Source organism: Lepeophtheirus salmonis, chromosome 1 (assembly GCF_016086655.4).
Source record: "Lepeophtheirus salmonis chromosome 1, UVic_Lsal_1.4, whole genome shotgun sequence".
Classification (NCBI taxonomy): Eukaryota; Metazoa; Arthropoda; class Copepoda; order Siphonostomatoida; family Caligidae; genus Lepeophtheirus; species Lepeophtheirus salmonis.
This window is the reverse complement of record NC_052131.2, coordinates 50,004,532-50,031,459: the sequence shown is the minus strand read 5'-3', so window position 1 is coordinate 50,031,459 and position 26,928 is coordinate 50,004,532. Positions and strand designations below refer to the sequence as shown.

Here is a 26,928-nt window from a genome sequence, read left to right as displayed (position 1 = left end):
AAAAATAAAGATTCCTCAGGCTGTAACTACAAAAATTATTGCATTCTAGTATTGTCATATTTTTTTCACTTATACACTTACACCTGTTGTTGTGCAAAATAGGGGCAATGAAAAATTCCTCATACACACAACAAAACAGATATTTTCATAATGTGCTCTATTTATGGATCAAACTTCTTTCCCAGAAGGAATAACAAATCAAGAAATATGTAAATGTGGATCAACTGAGATACATCTGGACTAGAGGATACGAATGATTGAATATTTGGCTCCTCAACACAAAACCAACCTAGAATAATAATCTTTCTCGAAATTCAGTATACGTTCTGTTCATTTTTATTAGAAAATAAATGTTCTTATTTTTTTTTCTCCAACCAAACAGTCCAGTATTGTTATCATTAGTGTTGGATCGATCTAAAAAAACTGCAGTCTGATCCTTATAAATTTTGTCAGTCCTAGGATCGGTCCTTATTGGTGTTTTATGGTAACTACAACAGATAAAATGACATAGTTACTAATTCCTTTCAGTTGTTTAACATAACCTCTCTCAAGAGACCAGATAGTTGAACTTATTATTATACATTCTAGCTATCATTCATGATTAAATTTGTGTTTATATCTTGCAATCCTAGCTAGGAGTGCAGAAAATAAAAAGATAGCAAGGACTCTAGGACTGAAGGAACGATGTATCGGTCCTTAGGACAGTTGGATGGTAAAAAAAAAATACTGATAGGGGGGGACTGATTAGGAAATCAGTGGTAGGACCGATTCAATACTAGTTTTACTTGTTAAAAAAAGAGAAATCAATAATCAACATGGTAACCCTGGCATTTTGAAGAATCTTTTGGAGAAGAAGAAATTAGCTGTTATGACGTTTTATTAGATCAGCTAAGAAAAGAAAGAAAGAAATAAACATTATATTGGCAAGTATTACTCCGATCTCGATCCTTAATTCTACTCTTAGTCCAACCAGGACTTACAATTAAAACCCTGCATCAAATCTTCAAGGATACTCTTCGTCTATTATGATCACTTTTTATATGGTTTAATTTGTTAAAGGAAAGAAAAAATAATTTTGTGAAAATTTTGACATTAACAATTTTTGGATCGAGCTTGAATTTAAAAAAGTTTTGATATAGAAACGTAAACTAAATTATATCCAAGGTGGATTACAACTGTATATTTTCTTTTCCTTAGCAGTTGTCATATTATTTAATTCCTGAGTAGTGAACTTCTTTCCATAATAGATTCATATATGTCCAAAACTTGATTGAACATTAGCGTGTGCTCATCAAAGACGGAGAGTAACCTTGAGGATTTGTTGCGGAGTTATAATTGTAAGTCCTTGTTGTACTCCGAGTAGAATTGGGGATCGATATCAGAGTAATTCTTACCCATGGCCTTGTTTATTTCCTTCTCCCCCTCCTCATCGTCAGAAATTATTGTAGCCTATCTATTGAAACGTCATGACAGATAAGCAGCTCTCCTCCGAATTCTTCTTTTAACTGTCAGGGTTACCTGGTTGATTTTTTAGTGTCTTTTTTTAAACATAACTAAATGAAATGCGTTTTTCATCACTCATAACAACTTTAGAAGAAAAAAAAAACATTGGAAAAAAGCTCCCTAAAGTATTATTACTTGTATTTTAATCTCTTTGACTCATTTTGCCCCATTAAATTCATTCAACTCTTTGCTATTTTGTGTCTTGTTGCTTTTATCATGATTGAATATAATTATAGTATACAATAAATATACTATATGGAACATTATTCTGATATTTCAAGTTGTCTTTTTATAGACACTCATACTCACAAAATATACACACGCTAGTACAACTCCTGCAAACAATTTTGGCAATTTCTGAAAACATGTTGAATGAGTACGAAAAAAATTGAATATTAAATTTTCTTATTCCCCCCCCCCCTCACTAGTAGTAGTAGTTAGTCGTGGCAAAAGTCCAAAATAATATAATATATTGTAGTACTCTACAAAATCAAACAGAGAGGAGTTAGGATTTAGTCGCAAACTCTCCCGTGTGTGCTATCCTGTGGGGTTAATATATGGTGTGGTGTATTATACAGTGATTCATGGTTGTGCCTCTAAGATAAAGTATTATGAGCAGTGGGTAAGCCATGGAGAATTCTTCGTGATCTCATTATAAATATCATATTAGAATTTATGTTTTGATTAATTAATTTGATTAACGAGCCCGGAGTATAAATATTCTCAACATTTGTAAAAACAGTCACGCAACCTCAATTATATTATATAAGATTATTGAAATCATCTCTAAATACAATCGTAATTTGATCTCATAAAATAAAAGTAATCATATTGCTTGTTCGTAACCATGGGAATGTCTTTCAGCTTATAGAACCATGGAAGGGAGGGAGGATGAACAATTATCACCCGTTTCTAGACGTACCTATCCTATTACTTAGGGAGTGAGTCTTGACCCATTTTTCGTAGTTTTCTTTGTGAAGAAAGTTGATGTTTCTTGCCTGCTTTTCACTTATCCCTAGTACTTTCAAAACTCTCACTTTCTTTCTCCTACAGACAGAGGGTGTGGCAAATATATCCTCATTAATCATAGCAGGAATAACGTGTATCCCTGCCCCGGCCTTGATTGACCTTTACTGGTGATGAGTGATTTACTTAGATACTGATTAAGGAAGTTGCATAGGTATCTATTAATTATGACTATTGCTGTATAAAATATTACCTCAAACGAGTTAGATGCTTTGTGTAGTTGGGAATCTGAACTATATTTCTTATTTTCTTAATCTATTAATGTTAACATTTAATTCTTAAGAACGGAACAACTACGAGGAGGGTGGTCTGAAAAGTTTCCCACCTCAACGTGTTGATGGAAGCACTCGAAAATAAGAGCTAGTTAAATCTACCTAGTATATATTAACAGTTACTCACCAAAGTTTCATGCATTTTGGACGCGCAGTTGTTATGTAACTGTGGTTTGAGTTAATCTAATGCGAGGCTTTTTGTGAGAATAGGCAAAATCGAGTATCGAGCTGTCATTAAACATTAATATTGAAAATGTAACCTTTAAATAGATTCAAACAATAGCAGACATTTAAAGACTTATTGTATTAAAATATGAGGCGTCTACAGGGTGTCCACGATAAATTGGAACTATCATAAAATTCAACCTGCTTGATAAAAATGGAATTTGGAGTGTATTTGTTAATATGAAAAAGTTAGACATGATATTAAACAATAAATTTATTCAACATGTCCTCCCTCAGCAGCCACCATCTTCTCCATCCTGCCCCTAAAGGATTTGCATTCCCTGATGACTTCCACGGAATAGACAGCATTCCACTCCCTCGTAATGGAGACGGAAACTTTGTGGTGAAGACCGCTGGGACTTCTTCTCTCTCCTTGGCAAGCCACTTGTCATTCTGGACGTTGTAGCTTCTGTCGACAGTCCAGTTCTTCTCGTCGGAGAAGAAGATGATTCTTCCTCCATGGCTCTTCAGGTCATTGAGGAGATGCTTACCGTAGGTGAGCCTGGTGGCCTTCATGGATGCCGTGAGGATGTGATGTTTGGCCATTCGGTATGACCTGTACCCGAGGTCCAGCCTTGGAGACCAGCTACTTGCTCACTCCAGGGGCCAACCTGGACAAGGAAGTCCCCGGCGAAGCCTTGATGGACTTCCGGAGGCCTTCAAGGAAGCGGAGAGTGTGGATTCGATCACTTCTCATGCTGTGGGCCTTGCAGCAGACCTTCCCCTCAACCTCCCAGGCATTGAAGACCCGGTACACCGTGGTCTTTGGGTTGTTAAGAAGCTTGCAGATAGCAGAGGGCTTGTGTCCTGCGTGAGCCAATTCGAGGATGGCGTCTCTCCTTGCTTGTTCCATGATGACTATTGTTTGTTGTCAACACAATTGTGATGGAAGTTATAGTGTATTGTTCACGTAACCTTTTATATTAGTATAATTTAACCCGAATATCCACATTATGGATCTGGATGAAGTTTAAAGTAGTTCCAATTTATCATGGACACCCACCCTGTAAGTCCATTCAACTCGGAGTGATCGTCCCAAAAACAAAAATATGTATCGTGAACCTTTATTTTTCAGACAAAAAAGTTGGGAACATTTAACGAATATAACAAAATAAGAAAAAATATATTGTATCTTTTTAAGGTGAGAAACTTTTCAGATCACCCCCGTATGTATAAAATAATAACTAGTAGTGTATGTCCGTTCATATATAGGACTGAAGACTGCAGTGCCTTCCAGTTCAGTCTTGGTCCTGTACAATTCAGTCCTGAATATCAGTTCTAAAAGCTTATAAATGTTCGATCCTTGATGATGTCATTAACATTATTCCTTCTGTGTTGTATCAGGTCTAGTACTCACAGTCTGAAGGACCGGTGTTAAGGACTCATAGAACTGGTTATCAACTGGACTGAACTGGACAGAATAAATAAGAAACGACACAACACTAATTACTAGTACGGGTGCTCATGAAAGATGAAGATTAACCATGAAGGGAATTATAACTGTATGTCATTGTTAAACTGAGAGTATAATTGAGGATCAACATCTTAGTTATTCCAGCCTATATTTCGGCAGGACATGTATTATGCAACTATAGTTGTGACTCTTAATGGCAAGTGCCGCATGTGTCATTTACATTTATATATCTTTGATTGAACTTATTATTATCAGAGGTCAAAAAAAGTCATCATACTGCAAATCAATAATGAAGTCCATGTCCTTGATTTTTTTAACTATTAAAATGTTGTGGTAATTGCATTTCAACTTTCTACTGACGCCGTTCCCAATTTCGAGATAGAACGATAAATTATGTTCTACGGACAAACTTATAAAGTGTCAAGACCTTTTAAAAAAAAAAATTCAAGTTTCCTTTTTCAATCAAACGTGGGGCCGAATAGAAGTGCGAGCCCACAGTGACCACAGTGTTTTCATAAGTTTAAGGCCTGTTATATCTATGGGCAATATATTCTAAGTATTTACACTTTGAATAAATTGAATGCTATGAAAATTGAAGAGTTCTTTGTGTATATCTTTGAAAAAAATGAAACAATTGGTGTAAAATTTGTTTAAAATGGTCTAAAATCCATGAAATTCTTTTTCTGGATTTGAAAAGTAAAAAAAAAAAAAAATATCTTTCTTAGCTCTAAAGTCACGAGTCTTTGATAGTAAGATTAAGTCTAGTCATATGTCTTCAAAACATGGACTCGAGTCATTGTGAAGTCTCGAGTCCTTGATTGTCCGATCAATTCGAGGCGCAAGTCTTTAAAATATGGAATAATTTCCTAATTGATTTTCATGTAGGCGGTATTTGCTTGTCATCAATCAATGATGGAGATAGCCAAATAGTATGTATGTAAATTGGAATTAACGTGGATTAAATATTCAATTTCTGATTATATGAATTGTATTGTAATTGTTGTATAACGTGAATATCTTATTTAAGAAAATACCGTGTGGTCAATTGAAATCTGAAGACTTACTAATTCAATAATTAATGAAGGTTGAGTACTTGAAATTAATTGATATTTGGATTCTATTAAAAAAAAAACACACAAAAAAAACCTGAGATCTCTATCTTACATAGTACACGTCGAAAAAATGACACTTGATTGACAAATTCCAAGCAGTTGGACGTCTTTAGGACTACCCTCTACGCCGTCGGCATGTCCTAAACGTTGAAGAGGAAAAAGGTCAAAAAAGACAAACATTATAGAGCGGAGTCCCCATACCACTTTTCAAGTCATAACTTAGCTTGAACGGTATTTTTTTCAATCAAGAAGCATAGTAAAATTAAAATACGAATTTGTTTTCGATCCATTGTTTTGGAAATAACCAAAGTAGCCTCACACTTAGTATAATTACTCACAAGCTAAAGGACAAATTGACATGAAATTTTGACAGCTGCCTTTAAAAGGTTGGTATAAACTGAAAAAGAGGCAAATTAAAAAAAGAAAAAAAATAGCACCATCTATGTGTGAAACCCAGGATTGTTCAGCCCATGTATTCAATATTGTCTTCAGGCCTTTAAATTAAGAAAAAAGAAGTTTACTTAGCTTCATGTTCTACTTGTCAACTTTTTAAAAATTATAAGTATCATTTTTCCGCCTTCATTAGGATTGATAGAAAAAACAAGTTTCATATTTATAAATAGTTGATACATTGATTCTATTTAAACGCTTTTAAATAGTCATTTAATATTTGTCACACTAAATAACTTTATGATCATAGTCTTATTAGGATGTCAATATGTTTTTTTGGAGAAATATTTTTGTGTGTAAAGACTATGAAATGGGATTGATTGTAGAGTAATACTTTATTTTATAATCAGAATGTGATCAGTCTGGATTTTACTATCGTGTGTTTTTCTTCTTCTTTAATTTCAAGACCATTTGAATAATAACAAGAACGGGCATTTCGTAGAGCATAAACTTGCATTAAAGAGCATTAAATTGAACTTTTTGTTATATGAAGCCTCTGTATTGAACCTACGTAAGGACAACATTTTGAGCTCTGGACCTTGATATGTTCTTAAGTTATGGTCGATATGTAATTTAACGTTTTGTGCTACATTGATCCTTTATCTTGACATCTCAAAATTTAATGGTTCCTAACTGTGACCATAATTAATTTTCGTACCAAGTTAGATCACAATCGATCCGTAACTTTTGCCGCAATCCTGGTGATCAACAAACAAACAGAATTAAAAACTTAGCCTCCATTCAACCTGGATGGCATGCGTGATTATAATTCCTCATTTACATGCAGTGTTGTGTAGACTCAAAAAATTATTGATAATTAATGACTTTACTTAAATGGTGAATTGATTTTCAAATTCGAAAAAAACGAGTTTACTGAATGTTGTATTGATCCGGCTTTATTTTTATAACTAAACCTCATATTTCCTTACCGACCCATCCACACAGAAACGTTTGCTGGGGGAAACGTTGAATATTTATCCGTTTTGTGGTTGCATACACGCGTTTCGTTTCACCTAAAAATATTTTTTTTAAACTGCTTCTATAGTGGAAGAATAAAGCAAAAATTTATTTATTGAAGTAGAGAAAATGCCTAATCATGTTTGTAATTTTTTTCCTTTGAAAATTGAATTGATCCTGCCTTTTTTCCTCTTATAAGCAAAAATACATTTTAAACTAAAATGTCACATTTCGGTCGAGTGCAAACCTCCAACTATAGTCATTTTTCCTATATAAAGCATCTTTATTAAACATCCATAAAGACATCAATTTGAGATCTATACCTTAATTTTTGGTTTATTATGTGTTTTTAACATTTTATTTTACATTAACCTTTATCTTTTAAAATTTAATGGCTTCTTACTGTGACCATATATAATCTTCCTAACCAATTAGATCAAAAATGATGTGTAATTTTTGCCGTTGTCCTGGTGACTAACAGACAAATAAAGGCAAAATATAACCTCCATTCAACTTCGTTAGTGGAGACAATTGTAACCCCTCATTTATGAGGTGTGTTCAAAAAGTAATGTGACTTTTTAAATTTCGCGGGCAACGTATATTTGGTATGCTAGATTTTTTTTATGTTAGTACATTCGAAAAAAAACATATATTTATTGTAAAATAAAGCAATATAATATGCTTAGTGGTTTTTTTTGTGCGAGGCATAATGGTTAGAAGTATTTTGTGTATTTGACAATTTTTTGTTACTAAAAAAACATGGATCAAAAGAATTTGCTTTACCTTTTGTGTAAGGAATAAAATTAAGTGTTTCAATACACTTGAATTGTTGACAATGACATACGGTGAAACTGTTGGGAGTATAAAAAAAAGTTTTTAAATTGTACAAACTCTTCCAAGATAGCCAGAAGGATGCCAATGACGAGCCTTTGCTCTGGACGCCTAAGGACGTTGAAAATGTTGAAGCAGTGAAGGAAATTGTAAAAATAGTCGAATGACTATTAGAGAAGTTGTTGAGGATATTGAGATAGCATCGCTCATGAGCTGTTGAAATACGTCAATGATGATCCTGATTAGCTCAAAAGGATCATAACTGGTGACGAATCATGGGTTATGAAAAAAAAAAAACCAAAAAAACTGAAGATACCTATGAAAGGATGTATAGCAAAAAATCGGCAAACATACAAAATACTTCTAACCATTATGCCACTCACAAACAAACTAAATATATTATATATCTTTAATCAAACAAAAAATTAGTATGCCAAATGTACGTTGCCCGAGAAATTTGAACAGTCACCTTACTTTTTGATCACCCTTCGTATATGCAGTATTATCACGACTCAAAAAATTGTTGACTAACCTTGAGTCCAGAATTTTTTGACTTGGCTGAAATGGTGAGTCGATTCTCAAATTCGAAAAAAAACCCCGAGTCTATTTTATATTTTATTGAGTTGACTTAATTTTTATTACTTAACCTCAAATTTCCTTACGTACCCATCCACACAGAAACGTTTTCCGAGGAAAAGGAAACATATTTATTCGTTATGGGCTTGTTTACATACAAAAACAGCGTTTAGTTTCACCAAAAAACCAATATTTTTTTTAAATGTTATAAAAAGTTAGAGCGTAATAAGCAAAGTTAATAGAAATACAAGGTCAGAACATCATGTAATCGGGCTCGCTAGAATTTTCAATCTGATGTATTGTACCGACTGCTGAACAAGACAGGCAGATTTTGACAAAACACGCAACCACTTATAGTCTATGATGTCACTATTACTAGAATTTTCAATTTGATGTATAGTACTCACTGCTGGAAAAGAAAAACTGATTTTGACAAAACACATAACCACCCATCTACTATGACGTCAATATTAAAAGCGTGGTGGAAGTCAAACATCAGTCGTTACACGCGCTATGGTATAACCGTGTATTTCTACTAACCTTGGAAATAAATACTCTTTTGCAATTGTAGGTCGACCGATGTTACGGCATTACTAGCGAGTCTAAAAGGTAAGCCGGCAGAGTAAAAGGTCGTTACGATACTAGATTACATTTACAAAACTAACTACACTAAAATAACAATTTGTGTATCTTTAGTATGTGTTTGGTTTGTTTCTTCTCAGTTTTGCAGTATATTTTGATCATAAATAATTTTATTACGGTATTTTATAAACTTATAAGACTACACTCATAAATTCACATGGTCGTTTCCTGTATCTTGACGGATTCTTTAATTTTTTTACAACTTTGAAAAGTAATAAATAGTTAAATAACAGTAATAAAATACGAATCGGAATAGGAGAATCGGAAATACCACCTTATTTTCCTGATCCCCTTCCCAGAAAAATCACCCGATTCTCATTAATCATCCCATCCCTGATTAATATTTTAGACGGATGTGAAACAAAATGTGGACCATTAATTAATGTTAATTTTCCGATTAATATAGAAAGGTATAGCGATTAGTTTTTGACATAATAGTTCGGCCATCCTTTGTGCATAAACAAACTATAATAAACATTTCGTCAACATGAGTGAGGAAAAAGCCACAAGGCAGTTCATCTCAGATCTCCTAGGATTATAGACAATTTAAAGTGCTCCAGGAGTCTGGTTTTCAAGGTGACCTAGGTGAAGAATGATGGCGAATACCTATGCAGGAAAGTAGGGAGTGTAGGGCACAATTTAAAGAGGGATTCGAAGATCATATCCAACTTGGAAAACCTCAACAAATAGATGAATCGCCTATCCAACGACTTCTACGCTACTGCTAGGACCATCAGAAGGGGCCGTCAAGGGCAACTTAAAATTGCCTTCATACACAAGGAACCCACCCTACCTTCTGACAGAAGACATGAAGGCCAGGAACCTCTCGATTCCACGTTTTGCTGCCAGTCCTGTAGAGTACCAGGGAGTAATTAATCAATTATTTTTTGGACTTCTATTGAATCGGTGAAAATAGTGTTGTTGTTTTTCTTAAAGGAACCCATTTCCCCAAGTTTTTACCTCTACAAGAACTTCCCAAAAATACTACATGTAATTATTTCATAATATAAGCTTCATTTAATTATATGCAATTAATTAAATTACACGTTGTATCAAACAAATTGAAGAATCACTCGGTTTAAATCTTTTACGATTTATGCCTTGGAAATGATGTGGTATAATATGTATCGATGAAAATAAAGAATGTCCAACAAAACACCAAAAACGTTTCGAATGATGGAACTTAAAACGACATCAAAAACATTATTGTATGTCTAGAGTCGTAAATTTTAAGGTTTTATTCGCGTGCGAGATTTCGTAGTTACCAATCTACGGCTTTTTCACTTTTCAAGCCTTTTATCATTATTCTTTAATTATTTAGGAGATAAGATCCAAGTATAAAGTTATCCCTAGTGCGTGAATTATAAGTGTCAGTCATTGTTTAACTCGGACAAGAATTGAAGGGGCTTCCACAAGGGGTGCCCTGGAGGGGCTATGTAACCCCCCCCAAATTAAAGAATTGTTACTTTATACTAAATATATTTAATTTATAAAAAGTTCAAAAAATTTAATATTTGAAATTAAATACAATTTTTCGAAAAAAAAATTCCTAAAAATTTAATTTTCTGTAAATAGCTATATTTTTGAAATTTTTGTCCAAAAATTTTAATAATTGACATTTTTTCAAAAAAAAAATATATTTTTAAACATTAAATTTTTGATATTTTTATACAAATAATTTAATTTTAGTTAAAAGCTATGGATTTTTGAAATTTTTTTTGAAAAAATTTAATTTCTTGTACACAACTGTGGATTTTTGAAACTTTTTTCCAAAAAAATTAATTTTTTGTAAACAGCTATAGATTTAGAATTTCTTTTCCAAACACTTTAATTTTTTGAGAATAGCTATGGATTTTTGAAATTTTTTTTCAGAAAATAATTTTTTGTGATTAGCTGTAGATTTTTTTAAATTATTTTTCAAAAAATTTAATTTTTATTATAATAAGCCTGGTATAATAAGTTTGAGCTGGTATAATGTTACTCAAGTTTTTGAAGGTATGTTTGCAACAGATTTTGAGATCTTAGCTCAATTTACTACATATAAATATAAGGAAATGGTATTTCAGTGTGGAAATTCGTAAACAAGTAATAAAGATTTCTCTTCCAATGGTATATCCACAGAGGAAGAAGCATACGGAGTCCTCTTAAAGTGGCCAGCTACATCAAAGGCAAACTCGTCAAACGACTGCAGAGTCAGGATTTGAGCTCATCTTAAGATTTAATTTAATCCATATATTCTTGCAATTTTTTAATTATTCTATATCTCTCAAATTTTTTGATGTTATGTCATAAGAGGTAGAAACAGAAAAAGCAATCAAAACTTATATGAATGAGCGAAACTCGAGCAATTTTATCGCTGTTCAAAAATGATGGGCGCACTCCTGCTCTCATCTATTTGTTCAAAACAATTAAGGTGCTCCCGTACAAGAGCGCCGCTCACTAATGCATTGCCATTAGTCAACACATCCACTTCCATCATAAAACATTTCATATTTTGTCAATTTCGGAAACCCTCTCCCTTATCTGGGCGTCATATACGAATTTAAGAATGATGATAAATCACTAATTAGTTATCTTCCTCGTCGCCGAAAGGGTAGGCCCAAAAGGCACCAGACACGCTAGTGACACGAGAAGGAGGGATTCCTAAAGGGGAACCACGGGAATACCGAATCAAGGATTTATGATCAATAAATGAACGTCTTAATACTTCAGATTCCCATCTAGAACTGATTAGAGATACTTTATTCCTATTTAATATTCACAATGTACATACAGGGAACAAGTAAAGAAGTAAAGATTAGAACGACTACTTAAGTAATAAAATATATAGCAAGTGTGTTCAAGCAAAAATGAGCTATAGCCGACAACAAAAACAAATCTTGGTTCATTAAAATTCAAATTGCTCACCTTTAGCCTTGATTGCACCCTCTACTCGAGATTGGAAGGCCTTGCATATTCCGATGACATAATGATCAGACATGGCCATCCACTACCGCACAATAAAAGGCTTCAGCTCAACAGTATTTATGTGGACGGCAGCACAGGCCTTGGTTTCAATGGCGCTCCATTTCCCTTAGTCAAGTGGCTTCAGATCTGGTGAGGAAGAAGGCCACATTGTCCAGGGCCAGAAATCACCTTTCATCTAATTTAAGTGTTTTTTGGTCTTGGTCAATCTGGTGACCGTTACTGTTATGAGCTGTCACATTCTACGGTCGTACATCTTGAGGCATGGTACTTCCTGATCGTCCCTTCACTAACTTTGTGCTTATTTGGGAGCTTGCGCATCGCGCTTTGAGAATTTGTCTCAATACTTTCTCCCAAGGCACTCATTTACTTCTAACATGTTTTGGTCCCCACTTCCTGGCTTCTGTTCATTGCTGCAATCACCCTCAAACGCCTTCCTGATCTTCAATGTGGTACATGTGCAGGATTCTGTCCTATGCCATCTCTCTAAAGAAATGATGTCATTCCTATCGGAGAGGGTCCTGTATTTAGTGAAGGCTGAAATTTGCCATAGCAATATTCCAGATATGAACATTTTCGATTACTATCTGTGGACCATCCACCAATAACAAGTCAGCAAACGCTCTTGTTATACAGTGTAAACTCCATAAAAGCTAGCATCACCAAGAACTGCAGAATGATCCTATTTGATCATGTAATCAAGGCTGCCGCACGATTCAGGCCAAGGATCACAAAGGTTATTGAATTTGAAGGAGGTCCAATAAATCAAAACACAAGATCCATGGCAACAACTTGACAAATTTTCAATATATTTGATCAATAATTAAATGACAATGCTATCAATATAATAATAAATTCTCAATTTATCTGCAAAGCTCTGTATATTTAGAGAAGAATAAGAATGAATTAAAGATTAAATTGTATAAGCCCCATTAAATTAATGATTTTTGCTTTTTAGAAGAAAATTAAAATTGAAATGTTTTTTCAAAAAATTTTATATTTGATATTTAATTTTTGAATTTTTTTGTAAACAGCTGTGAATATTTGAAATAATTTTCCAAAAATAGTATTTTTTTTTTTTTGAAAAAAAATTTTAAATTTTATATTTAAAAGTTTTTTCCAAATATTTAATATTTGAAATTATTTTTCAAAAATGTAATATTTGAATTTTTTCATTCAAAAAAATTGATAATTGATAGATTTTTCCAAAAAAGTTTTATTTGTTGAGAATAATTTTAAATTTTTGAAATAATTTTCTAAAAAAATTGATATTTGAAATTATTTTTCAAAAAATGTAATATTTGAATTTTTTTATTCAAAAAATTAATATTTGAAAGTTTTTTTCCTAAAAAGTTTAGTTTGTTGAGAATAACTCTAAATTTTTGAAATTATTTTCTAAAAAATTTGATATTTGAAACTATTTTCGAAAAAATTTTATATATGAAATTTGTTTTAAAAAAAAGAATATTTGAAATTTAAAAAAAAAAAAAAAAGAATTCAGAATAACTGAATTTTTTGTCCAAAAAATTTTATGTATCACATTTTTTTCGGAAATATTTACTTTTGTGAATTTTTTCTAAAAATTATTAATTTTTTTCCAAATAAAAATCTTAAAACCAAGTCCCCTCCTCCAAAAATATAATCCTGTGGACGCCACTGGATTCAGGCCAAGGATTCTGTATCAAAACGTTTTATCTTTTGAGACATTAACATCTCGGGAAACTGATGTTAGTTAAAATCTTTAGATGCTTGTGTTTCTTAATTTTCATTCAAAATAAAAAGAGGGATATAATTACTCAAATTATCCGATTAGAAGGTTGAACATTCATTTTATAACAAGGATTTAACTGACGCAATAAATAATTATTGTTTATTCCTAGATATTTTGTTATCTATCCTATTACAAAACATTATGTGCTCGATAGTAAACAATCTTCATTAACCTATGACCTAGCACCACAAATATCTCCTTATTTCCTCACAAAAATCAATATAAGAGTTAAAAATAATATTGGGGTTATAGGACAGGGATTCTCATCCTTTTTTTTTAGTGAAGTACCACTTGTAAAATATTTATTTAATACATATTTAATCATTTACCAGTAAAAAGTATTTTTAGCTTCAGTCACAGGGCGTCGGCAGGATTATATTTAGGAGGTGGGGGCTGTGTTTTTGGTTTTGTTTTTGCAAAAAAATTCAAAATATTAAATTTTTTCAAAAAAAAAAAAAATATATATATATACAGCATCAGGAGAGGAAGAGGAAGACTCATGTTATTTTTGTATATATAAGACGACCAGTGTTTTTTTTTTTTACACAATCCTTATTTTTTTTTAAGAATAAACAATTTTTCAAAATTTTTTAAAGAATTTTCTTCTAAGTAAATTTTTTTAATATTTTTGTGAATAGTAGAAAATGGCGGAGCTCAACAAAAGACGTCAATCCCTTTTATCTGTCAAAAGTAAACCATCCAACAGAAACGTCCGGCGGGAGGGCTGGAGGGGCTGTAGCTCCCCCCCTCCTCCGGACGCTGAAACATTGTATTTTTTTCATCAGAAAAGAGCAATGTTTTTTTTCCTCTCCTAAAACTGATCTGGCCATGTCCAGTGTCCCCAAGTTTAATAGAAATACAAGGTCAGCCCATCATGTAATCGGGCTTGCTAGAATTGTCAATTTGATTTATTGTACCGACTGCTGAGCTAGACAGGCAGATTTTGACAAAACAGGCAACCTCTTTTACTTATGACGTCACTATTGCTAGAATTTTCAATTTAATGTATCGTACCGACTGCTGGGCAAGAAATACAGATTTTGACAAAACACGCAATCCCTCATTTACTATGACGTCAATATTAAAAACGTGGTAGAAGTCAAACATCAGTTGTACATGCGTTAGGGTATAAACTTGTATTTCTATTTTTAATTCTTTTTTAAATTAAAAATAAGGCTTCCCTTGTTTATAACTCTTTTAAAATATGGTTGTTTAATTTTGAGGGCCATATTTGATCATTTTACTGCATATAATGGACAAATTTTCAGTAAATCTTCATGAAACTTATCATAAAGCCATTCATAAAAACTGATATTTGAGCTAAATCAAATTAACAGATACTGAAAATCATGTAAAATGTCTAGATATGAACAATTAGTTATTTTTTTATCTATTCGGGACGAGAAAAATACGACAATTATAGAAAAATATCTTATTCTTTTCATTGTAATTGTTAATTTTTATCTGAAATATAGAAATAAGATAGTATAACAACGTAATATCATAATTTTAATACATTTGAAGGTTTAATATATAATAAAACTAGGCGTTAGAGATATTAGAGAAAAGAGGGTTTTCATTCTTATTAAACTTGGTTGTTTAATTAAGCCATCTTCAAAATGGCCGACATCAACAATGTTGACGTCATAATAAAACGCTCTATATGAGACAATTCTTTTGCACTTCTGTCAAAATAAGTTCAGGGCAAAAGAAGATCTCGCTCCTTATCTTCTTCATTAATCACTTCCATGTTCACTGAATAATTATTTATAGAATATGTTGTACAAGTTGCAATGTCTGTACAAGTCTCAACTTGCATAAGTGAATCATACAAATTGCAATTATTTAATTACAACATTGGTCTTTCTAATGCCCAACTATTAATATTATGATTACTTTAATTTTGATTTATTCAAATGAGATGGTTATATGTACTAATGAGTAATATAACGTTGGACATTTGAACTTTATAATGTGTCAGAAAATACTTATAATTTAGACATTTGTATTAGAATAGTCGAATAGTTGTCACCATTAGTATATTGATCCTTCATGGAATATTCAATTTTTGCATGATCCTCATCCCAAGTACTTTAAACCCTTTGTTTAAAATTATTCATCTCATTTTTTTGTTGCAACTTGTACAAAATCGCAACTTGTACACAATATATACAAGAAATCCTAATATCATATTTCTCCTGTTAGCGGCTCACGCCTTCTCCATCCTCCTAATCAAACGTACGCATCTTTTGGCTCCGCAGTTGCTTACCCTAGAGGAGCTCCTGGAGCACACTCACATTTTCTTGTTTATCATGTATTTGTTATATTTCGAGGAGCAACAGTTGTAAATTATTTGTGATTCGTGCGGGTGGCTGTGTTTCTCATCGTCGTCAAATATCATTTATTTATTTGTTAATTGATATTATATTAAAGTGTGCTGCTACCATTGGTGCGCCTAGTCCATCATTATCTTTTGAAATAATTACGAATGTATAATTAGGTAAGAGAGGAGGGTGTTGATAATTGATAGATTCCAGGGATGTAGCCGTAGGAGTCCAATCGAATTATAATCTACGTGGTAACTACTAACTAACTAAGTAATTAATTATTATTATTATTATTAAATTATATATTGCTCTGGATTGTATCATGCTTAATTTCTCTGATAATTGGATCCTCCTCCTATTGCGTGAACATCCCTATTGATAATTGTTGGCACAAATGACTCTATTTAATATTGCTGGTTTTACTCGGCCTTTGTTCTATGTCTATGTAAGCCTCATTATAACCAGACTATAAATGATTGTTATATGGAAGTATAATTATATGAGTCAATCCTCCGTTACTTTGAGTCCTCCTATTCATTTTGTATCATTTCTAATCGTTTTAAAATAAGACTGTGCTAGAAATACTTTTGAACTAAATGTATAAAATTAGAACCCTTCTGTTTTAATGGATAATTAATATATATTATGTATAACGATGGTTATACCATCCATCTTTTTATTTAATATATTAATAATGTATACCTTTGATCATTACTCAATCTCATGAGCAAGCTCACAGTGGATTTTGTAAGTTTGCACACAGTAAAGATTTTATATAGAATTGAGGACCGGAGGTTGGACCAGGCCACTCTATGTTCTTAATGTGCTTCTTCTTGAGTCACTTTTTTTGATGCGTTAGTTATGTATTTTGGCTAATTATCGTACTGGAAGACCCATTACACGGTCCATTTTTAGTGACCTGCTCTGAGGGAAGAGGTTTTCGCCAAAGATTCCATGTAGGATGGACCTCTATTCTCCCTTCGATCATTTTATACCCTTGTCGTGTTGTAAGAGCCATTTTCAGTGTCCTATCCTGAGGGAAGGAGGCTGTCGTACCAAATTTCTCGGAGGATGCGGTGAAGTTGTGCATTCAGTGAAACACTCCCAAAAAATAATGTTTCCACCCTAATGCTTGACGGTGGGGCTGATTTTCTTTGGTTCATACTCCGCATTTTTCTACCTACAAACACTTTTTCATTGTTCATATAATGCCTCTTACTCTTAAAATAAGTCTTAACAATAAAATTATAGACCGTTCTTTTCTTTATGAGTGGCTAAAATTACATAATCGACAAGGGATCAAATACTTAAATGCTCCAACTACAGCCTGTGGACCCTTTTAAAATATATGAGATGGGTTGAGATATCCAAGAATACTATTTATACTTGAAAACCTTCTATCTTATTTATGAGACTTAATTCAGCCCCGATCATATGACTCCATATAAATAAAATACATTGGTTTATAATTCTGTAATTTTGACCATGAATGATTACTACTTTAAATACAATATGCGGCGTAGCCAAAGTATTCAACTGAATAAATTGTAGAGATAGGTTAGTTCAAATTTATTGCTGTTTACCGTTTACCGTAGATATACATGTGAAAATAAGGTAAAGAACACGGTCATAAATTTGGGTATATGTGCTACTATAGCAGATTCTGATTACTAGTTATGTATGAAAATATTTATCAACAATTCTGTTCATTTTTGAACATTTCATAAATTTTAGAAGACTAACTTCTGCAATTTCTTCTTGATTATTTGATATCTTTCATACGAGAGTACAGGACATCTGTTTATAAGATGGTCTGCACTCAGGGATTGCATTTATATTTTTCCATTTACTCTGGTGGGCAAGAAATAGCCCGTGACCTATGTAAGATTGTACTAGAAGTTTCATCTTCTCACGTTCAAGTTTGATACTCTTTGGCATTGGCTCTTTGAGCATCATGTGTGTATGTTTCATACTTTGGTCTTCCTTTGTAGAAGAAACCACTTAATCAAGATTGAAATGCTCAACAATTAGCTTTTGGTTTTGAGTCTTAGTGTCTATTTTAGCTAGGTAATCTGCAAATTCATTTCTTGTCATATTATCATGTCCTTTGGACCCTTCCAGATATATAATTTTCTCACTTTTTCCTCTGTTCAATATTTCTTTGCACTTTTTGACTTCATCACTAATTGTAGTACGGGGATTGAGAAATGCAGCAATTGCTAAATGAGAATCTGATCTAATTATAACCGTTCTTATCGGTTTATTTACATTTCAATGATTGTAAAATATCAATAATTCTGCTTAAAAGACCGATGCCTCGTAATTTATAGAGATTAATTGATGATAATTATTCGTCGACGAGTACAAATACATATAATCCAGATTACATTTCGAGAAAAATCATTCTTGCTACTTTAGTGCTGATGGATCACGTATTACGTACAATATTAACATTCAATAGCGTATTTTCTAATGAATGAATTTATTATTCGTTAAGAGTTGAAAAAATTAAAAAAGTCTTGTTAGATGTGTGACCCGTCAATACAAAAGCAAGCTAGAGTTATTTTTCTCAAAATAAGGGCCGTCCGCAGGGGGTGCGCTGGAGGGGATGTAGCCCCCCCCCACCCATATTACAGAATTTTGCTTTTTACTTGAAAATGTAATATTTGAAATTAATTTAATCCGGAATTTTTTTCCAAAAAATTAAATTTTGTATGTACACCCGTGGATTTTTGAATTTTTTGGGTGTTGCAATGGATTTTGCAATTTTTTCCCCAAAAATTCCATATATGTAATTTGATTTTTGAAATGTTTTTCCCAAAAATTAAACCTTTTGTGAACACCTATAGATTTTTGTATTTTTTTGAGAATCGTTATGAATTTTCGAAATTTTTTTCCCAAAAATTTAATATTTAACTTAATTTTTTTTTTTTTTTTTTTGGGAATAGCTGTAGATTATGAATTTAAAAAAAATTAATATATGAAATTTAATTCTAAAAAAAAAAAATTCAATTTTTTTTTTTTTTTTCAGAAAAATTTTATTTTTCAAATCTTGTTTCTAAATTTTTTTTTGTTCATTGATCCAAAAACAAGGTCTTCAGCCAATTTCTGCTACCACTTGGAGCTCAGCATCTATTCTGAGGACGGATATATTAACTAAAACATGTTCTTTGGGTTCAATTAATAGTTAATAAACTTGTTTCCTAGTTCACCCAGGATCCTGCTATGGACCTCAATATTTTGTGTGTTAAAATGGATAAATAATAACGGTTGGATCAATAATTGTTGTGTACAAGTGTTACTTAATTACAACATTGATAGTTTAAATATCATACTTTTAATTAATACTATCATTTCATTTTGATCTATTGAACCACTATGGTTATGTATAATTTATGAGTAATATAACTATGGACTTTTCACATTGTGTCAAATCATGCTTATATTTTAATAATTTGTATTACTAAAGCACAATTAAGAAATAGATAATCCATGAAATTATTCAAATAGTATATTATCCTCATCCAATGTACTGTAAATCCTTCATTTATTCTACCGAGTGCTCCATTAACATCTGAACACTTAGAATTTTAAACTTCAACAAGATATACTTTTTAATTTACAATACTATTTCAACAAAATTATTATTATAAATAGATGTGCGTCTGAGCTCGCTTAATCATTAATGTAGCCATCCTTAGTGACAATGATGGCTTCCAGGCGGTGGGGGAGTACCTGACACCTACAGCGGATGTAGTTCTCTTTCATGGTGTCCCAGTGCTGACGGGCATTGACATTGAGGGCCTTGGTGTTTGGATGACATACACTGCAGGCCTTCCCCTTGACATTCAACCAAAGGTGTGGTTGAGGGGTTTGGCATCAGGGCTGTAGGGGCAGGGGGTTGATAACTCTGGGCAGTCTGGTGTGTAACCCCGAGATCTCTTGCATGGACTTGAGAGGATTGGCCTGGGCTGTTCTTTTTAACTCCTCCAGGTCGAGTTTGGCCTTTTTGACAGAGCCTTTCTTCCTCTTGAACGTTTCGGACTTACCCACGGCGTAGACAGTGGTCTTGGAGACGCATGCATTTTCTAGGAGTGCGCGAGAGGATATTCCTTGATATACGTTTAAGCGTCATTTTCTTGACTTCTAGAGAGCTCAAGTTTGTTTCGTTTTGTAACTAATGGCGTATGCTTTAATATATCGAAAATTGAACTCATTTCAATCACTCAGCCTTCATTAATTATTGAATTAGTAAGTGTTCAGATTTCAATGGACCACCCTGTATGAAGTAAAATGATAAATTGGGATTTCTCCTTTTCTTGATCTTTTGTGGAAGATTGTTTTTATGTTGATAGACCACATGTGTACTTAAATGCACCTGCAGCCTCAATTTTGTTATTATTCCTTGTGTATAATATAATATGTCTTTGCTCAGGTAATGTAGTCTGTACTCACGGATCGTAAAAATAATGGAATACGTATTTACAATATATTTCCGGTCCCTTTTCCCCTACACCCTCGAATTCTATGCTCAATCAAATGAATGATTTTTTGTTAAGTGACAATGATGTGTATAGTGGCTCGTGTCAAAATATAAGTATGATGTCTTTAAATACACTTCAAGTAGTAACACAAAGTATTGTTATGAAAATAAGGTGTAATTTTTAGTTTGCCCTTTTTTTGGAATTGGTAACTTGAAGAATGAATTCTCTATTCCTCAGCTGTTATCATTATGCATTACTATTGTTGTGTCGATCCTTATTTAGGACTGAAGACTGCAGTCCCCCTTCCAGCTCAGTTTTATTTGAATTTGTAAAAAAAAATTCCTAAAAATTTAATTTTCTGTGAATAGCTATGGATCTTTAAAATTTTTCTCCGAAAAATTTAATATTTGAAATATTTTATACAAAGTTTTATATTTGGAATTTAATTTTAGAGTTTTTTTTCCAAAAAAATTCAGCTTTTTTCTAACAGCTTTTTATTTTTGATGATTTTTGAGAATAGCTATGGATTTTTATAATTTAATTTTTTCTGCCTAGTTGTTAATTTTTGAAATTTTTCTACGAACAATTTAATATTTGAAATTTTTTTACAATATATTTTTATTTGAAATTTAATTTAAGAATATTTATATCACAAAAATTCATTTTTTGTAAACAGCTCTGAATTTTTGATTTTTTTTTCTAAAAATTTAATCTTTTGAGAGTAGCTATGGATTTCTGGAATTTTTTAAGAAAAAATTTAATTTTTTTTTTAAATCTGGACTTTGGAATTTTTTTGACAAACAAATATTTTTTTAATTTTTGAAATTTTTTAAGAATAGTTGTGGATATTTGAATTTTTTTTCTAAAAAAATTGTGGTTTTTTTTTTTTCTCCATAAAGTTGTAATTTTCGTTTTTTTTTTCAAAAAATCCAAAAGCCAAGCCCCCTGAGAGTTGAGGATCAACATTGCAGTAATTCTTTCCTATATCTTTGTTTATTTCCTTCTCCATTACATCTTCTTAGAACCGATCCTATCAGCCTTAGGTACCAGTCTTTCCTACCGACAGTACTTTAAAACTGATTAAGAAAAGAAGAAATAAAGTTGAGTCACGTAATCAAGGACCGAACTTGATAAGTATATTCAGAAATTTGTCACACTTTGAAAGACTTATCACATGTCAAATTTGAGGACATTTAAACGTATTTTGGAGATTCCCCCAATTCACTTGAAACTTAATTTATACACATTTGATTGGTTTAAAAATAAATAAATTATTACCAAATATGATAAGAAATTTTGTTCCGGACTATAAAAGCTTGTGTTACCGGTAATTTTACCATCTGCATTTTTCCTGCTGGTAATTTTGACTTGAGGAGATTTTGCCGCATGCCATATTTGTCGCCTTTTTATGTTTTTATATTATCGGTTCAAACTCTACTGTTGCATCTCGATCTGATTAATTAAATAGCTAGGCGAAGAAAAAAAAAATAGTGATGAAATAATTAATTCAACAATAATGTTCGAACCGATAATATAAAAAAAATAAAAAGGCGGCAAATATGTCAAGCGGCAAAATATCATCTAGGCAAAATTACCAGCGGCAAAATTGTAGGTGGCCAAAATGCTCCAGACAAAATTACCTAGAACCAAAAACTTGACTGGTACAGGGTGCCACTACATAGCATTTTTTCTTTTTTCTAAAAGGCAACAAAGCAAGTTTTTTAAATCATTGTGATGGTATAGATTGAATTTGTTCTTTTACAGAGTTTTAAAAGATAGGTGACATTAGTGTTGTGCCAGTCCTTATTAATTGGACCCAATCCAGTCTTAGGCCCAGTCATATCAGTCCTTGGAACTGATTAAGAATGTCTGCCTTTTGGAGTGTTAGTACTAGAACTTATTTGAAAAGAAGAAATAAAGTTAATAATTAATAATTTTAGTTCATTATATTTTCTGTGAATACCCATGGATTTTTGAAAATAAATCCAAAAATAAAATTATTTTTGGATTTATTTTGACAAACAAAATCTAAAAAACAAGCCCTCCCCCCTCAAAAATGTATATCTATTATCCTGCGGATAATTCGTTCCTTATTAACCTTTAATGAATTTCCCAGTTTATCTGGGGCACCCTGTAGTGCCCTTCAGATGTCATATATATTTATACAATAATAATTTTAAATGTATTCTATTTTGCACGAAAATCACATTCATTTTTCTTTACTTTTCAGAAATTATTAAAAACGGCTTCCTCCTCCCTTCCTATGAAAACAACAAAATACCATTGAAACGGAACGGAATTAGTTACTCTCCCACCACGCCCATCAGTCATCATGCCTAAATCCATAACACACAACGGATATATCCTTCCCTCCTCTAATGCGAATGGAAAAAGATATCAAACATCAAAAGAGTCCAAGCGTTGTTGCAATCGACGGTCCATTCTTTGCTGCAGCAGCGTGTTCTGCATTCCAATATTAATCCTTGTTGGACTGCTTTTGGCCCTAGTGTTTAATGCTTTCATGATTGTGGATCCATTTGAATTAAATACCAGTATTATACAAGAGACTGGAGGTCTTCCATCATATGTTCAACCTAGTAATGACGTACGCTACGACAGAGCTAAAAGACTTAGTGAGGCTCTCAAATACAAAACTGTCTCCTATGGAGAAAATGATTCTGAGACAGGGGAAATCCTTGAGTTTCATAGTTTCCTTCAAAAATCATTTCCACTCCTCTATGATAGTCCTCATGTGACTGTCGAACGTGTTCATACCTACAGTCTTCTCTACAGAATTGAAGGAAAGGATCCTATTGGAATTAAATATCCCTATTTGCTCTGTGGACATCTTGATGTTGTTCCTGAAGGGAAGAACTCTTGGTCTCATCCACCATTTGAAGGATATATAGGACCAGGAAGTGAGCTGGATGATGAAGGAGATGAGGACTATGTTTGGGGCCGTGGTGCACTTGATAATAAAAATGCAGTTATGGGCATTATGGAAGCCCTGAACCTTGCTCTGGCTGAAGGGAATAGACCCAAAAGAACCGTCTATATTGCGTTTGGTCATGATGAGGAAGTTGGAGGTAGACGAGGCGCCAAGTACATTTCAAAACGACTCGAGGAATTACTTGAATCAAATGGGGAATCATTACATTTCATCCTGGATGAAGGTACTTTGATATTGGATAAGTTCTTTTCTGCAATTGAAAGCCCTTTTGCTTATATCTCTGTTATGGAGAAAGGAATGCTTGATCTAGAGTTGAAGGTAAGAAAGTTGTTGTTCATATTCAGTTCTTTGTATTGATGATATTTTTACTATTCATAGGTTGAAGGCAATCAAACCCATTCATCATTTCCACCTTACGAAACACCTATCGGAATACTCAGTGAAGCCATGTCCAATTTGGAATACAATGAACAGCCAGCACGCTTTGGGAACGGAATCGAAGAGGAAATGGTCAATTACCTTCGTCCACATTCAAGCTTTGTTGGAAAATTAATTTTAGGAAACTTGTGGCTCTTTCGTCCTCTTATTTCCTATATTGCAAGCCTCAATCCTACTACAGATGCACTTCAACGCACCACAACTGCACTCACAAAATTTGATGCAGGAGTAAAGAACAATGTTATTCCTGGTGTAGCTAAAGCTATCGTGAATCATCGGATATATCAGGGAGAAGACTTGGAAACCGTCTTACAAAGGGACATCGACACTATATCCAATGAGCGCGTCACGATCAATGTATTACACCATGTTGATCCTTCTCCTGTATCTGAATATGGAAATGATCATGTACCTTTTCAAATTTTAGGTAATTTTGACCTCATAAATAGAGATGTGAAAATTGACGAAATCCTCGTGAACATATTATAAAAATTATATGCTAGGGTGGCGTCGGAACTTATTTTGACTATTGTGCCCACCCCCCTACTTAATCAGACTTTTTATTGTAATCGCACACAAAAAAAAACAAAAAAACAAGACAATTAGTAAGAATTACTCTGATGTCCAACAAGCATTTAAAATTATAGCTGCAACAAATCCTCAAGTTTACTCTTCGTCTTCCATGAGCACATTCAAAAATAATAAGAACAACAGATGTGAATAAGAACAATTATTATTTAGATTACCAAGTCCGAAAAAAGAGCAAGCTAAAACATACACAGGATTTACACCTTCCGTCTTTTCAAAGTTGTTCAAACATATTCTTTTCTTTTTGATTTACACTCACGAGGATTAATACAATTTTTACATCCCTTCACATAGTATTTAAATTATTCTTCCATGATCATACACTCTTTATTTTTTTTTACAAATATAGCAAATGCAGTCAAATCCGTATATCCAGAAACTCTAATAACCCCTGGACCCATGGTTGGAGCTACGGATTCTCGACACTATTTGGATCTGACAAATAGTATATATCGATTCTCTCCCTTTATTGTCACATCAAAAGAATTTACTCGAATCCATGGGATTGATGAAAATCTCAGTTAAAAACTATAATAAACAAATAGAATTTTACTATACCTTGATGGACTTTGCGGATCGTACGCTCAATGCAACAGTCGAGGCAGAAACTGTGACAGAAGAAATCCCTATTCAAGAAAACAGGAACGTGACATCTTCCTCTGTTGAATGTTTAGAAGATGAAGAGGGGTGTAAGGACTACGAGCTTACTGAGAATGAATAATTTTAATAATTAATCTATTTTGTGCTATTATAATTAATGAAATGACTCACAGCTGTTGTTTTTATTACTTGTTTATTACTTGTAAAAATCATTGGTGTATATATAAAAAAAAGTATATTAATTACTATAGACGGAACAAAAAATTTATATAACTATATACATTGAAAAAAGTTTTTTATGAGACAGTTGATCCATTTAGAGGAAATTATCTTTATTAGTGTCTACGCTTTATTTGTTATAATGTCACTTTTAAATTCGTTATATTATAATAATGTTAATTAATTATTATTGTTAGTAATAAAGGCCAAGTCTATGTTTAGGCTTAAATGACAAATATATAATATATGCAAAACTATTTTTCTTGCAAGTTGGAAGCTAATTATTCCTCGTAATAGAAATCGAAAATTTTCACTGACGTCATGAATTGTATCATAATTGAAGGAGACACCTTCCTGAGGAGTCAAAGTAGATATTTGAACTACATGAAATGAACTAATTTCTAATAAATCTTTATTACCAGGGTCGTCCGTTGGGGTGGGTTGGAGGGCTGTGCCCCCCCCAATAAAGGAATTGTTGCTTTTACTAGAAAATTTAATATTTGCACTTTTAAAAAAAAATTAAATTAATTTTTTGTTAATAGCTTTGGATTTTGGGAATTTTTTTCCTAAAATTTTAATTTATTTTATAAAATCAAGTCCTTCCCAAAAACAAACAAACAGATAAAAATATATATAAGTCTGCGGACGCCCCTGATTACACTCCATCAATTAGCTTCAAGTGTTAATTAAGAACTAACATCGACATTGAATACTACTACTTGATGTAGTATATGATAAATACTGATATTTGAATTAAATCAAAGTAATATGGACTATATATCACTCAAAATTCTTAAATTTGTAGAAAATTTGTTATTTTTTGGTCGATTAAGGATGAAATAAGTTGGATAATTGGAGAAAAATATCTTATTCTTTCCATTGTAATCGTATAATTTTTATCTACAATATGGAAATAAGATTATATAACGATATAATAACTTATTTTTAGTGGATACTGGAGTATATATGCACGGGGTTTGCCGGACATTAAGAAATTAAAATTTAATTCTGAACTCTTCATCTTTATATAGAAAAATAAATAAATAATTATTCTCGTCTCATGTTATGTGTCTTTTAGCCACTTTAAAAAAAAAGAAGATCGACACGGTTTGCCCGGCGTTGCCTAGACATTAAGAAATTAAAATGTATCTCTTAACTCCTCTGGTTCATATAACGTAAAAAAATATATATCATAAAATTTTAAGATTGATTCTGGCTCCATGTTGTGCGCACTTTTTTTAACCCTTTAATCCATTGCTCGACCGTTTGGTAGAGTACATTTTGAGTCACCATATCTTCAATATGTCCATAGAAATATATTTTCTTTTAGTTCAATGCATAAAAAATCATGCACGTTTGAGTTAGGCCTTTACAAAATAAACCCCTTTGGGGTCTGTTAAAAAACAACATTGATTGTTGTTGTGTTTTTGGTGAGGACGTTAAAGGGTTAAAGAATGAGATGAGTAGATTTGCCCAGCGTTGCCAGAGACAATAAGAAATGTAGACCTTAGTATTTTAAGAATGATTCTCACTGTATGTTTAACAGAATAAAGGCATATATAAGAAAAATAATTAAGTT

The 26,928-nt window shown here is 32.5% G+C and overlaps 1 protein-coding gene across 4 annotated transcripts; it reads left to right on the top strand.

The window, feature by feature from the left end:
- The first annotated feature begins 1,804 nt into the window (after positions 1–1,804).
- Positions 1,805–25,585, top strand: LOC121131957 (N-fatty-acyl-amino acid synthase/hydrolase PM20D1). Of its 4 annotated transcripts, none has more exons than XM_040727367.2 (4): positions 1,805–2,125; positions 22,785–23,822; positions 23,883–24,369; positions 24,880–25,585. In XM_040727367.2, exons 2-4 carry the CDS (start codon positions 22,887–22,889, stop codon positions 25,053–25,055), a joined length of 1,599 nt encoding a protein of 532 aa, XP_040583301.1. In that variant the 5' UTR covers positions 1,805–2,125; positions 22,785–22,886; the 3' UTR covers positions 25,056–25,585. The 4 variants fall into 4 exon arrangements, with proteins under 4 accessions (XP_040583301.1, XP_040583303.1, XP_040583302.1 ...); XM_040727369.2 differs by lacking the exon at positions 1,805–2,125 and adding an exon at positions 16,007–16,340; XM_040727368.2 differs by lacking the exon at positions 1,805–2,125 and adding an exon at positions 16,011–16,243.
- Positions 25,586–26,928: the final 1,343 nt, after the last annotated feature.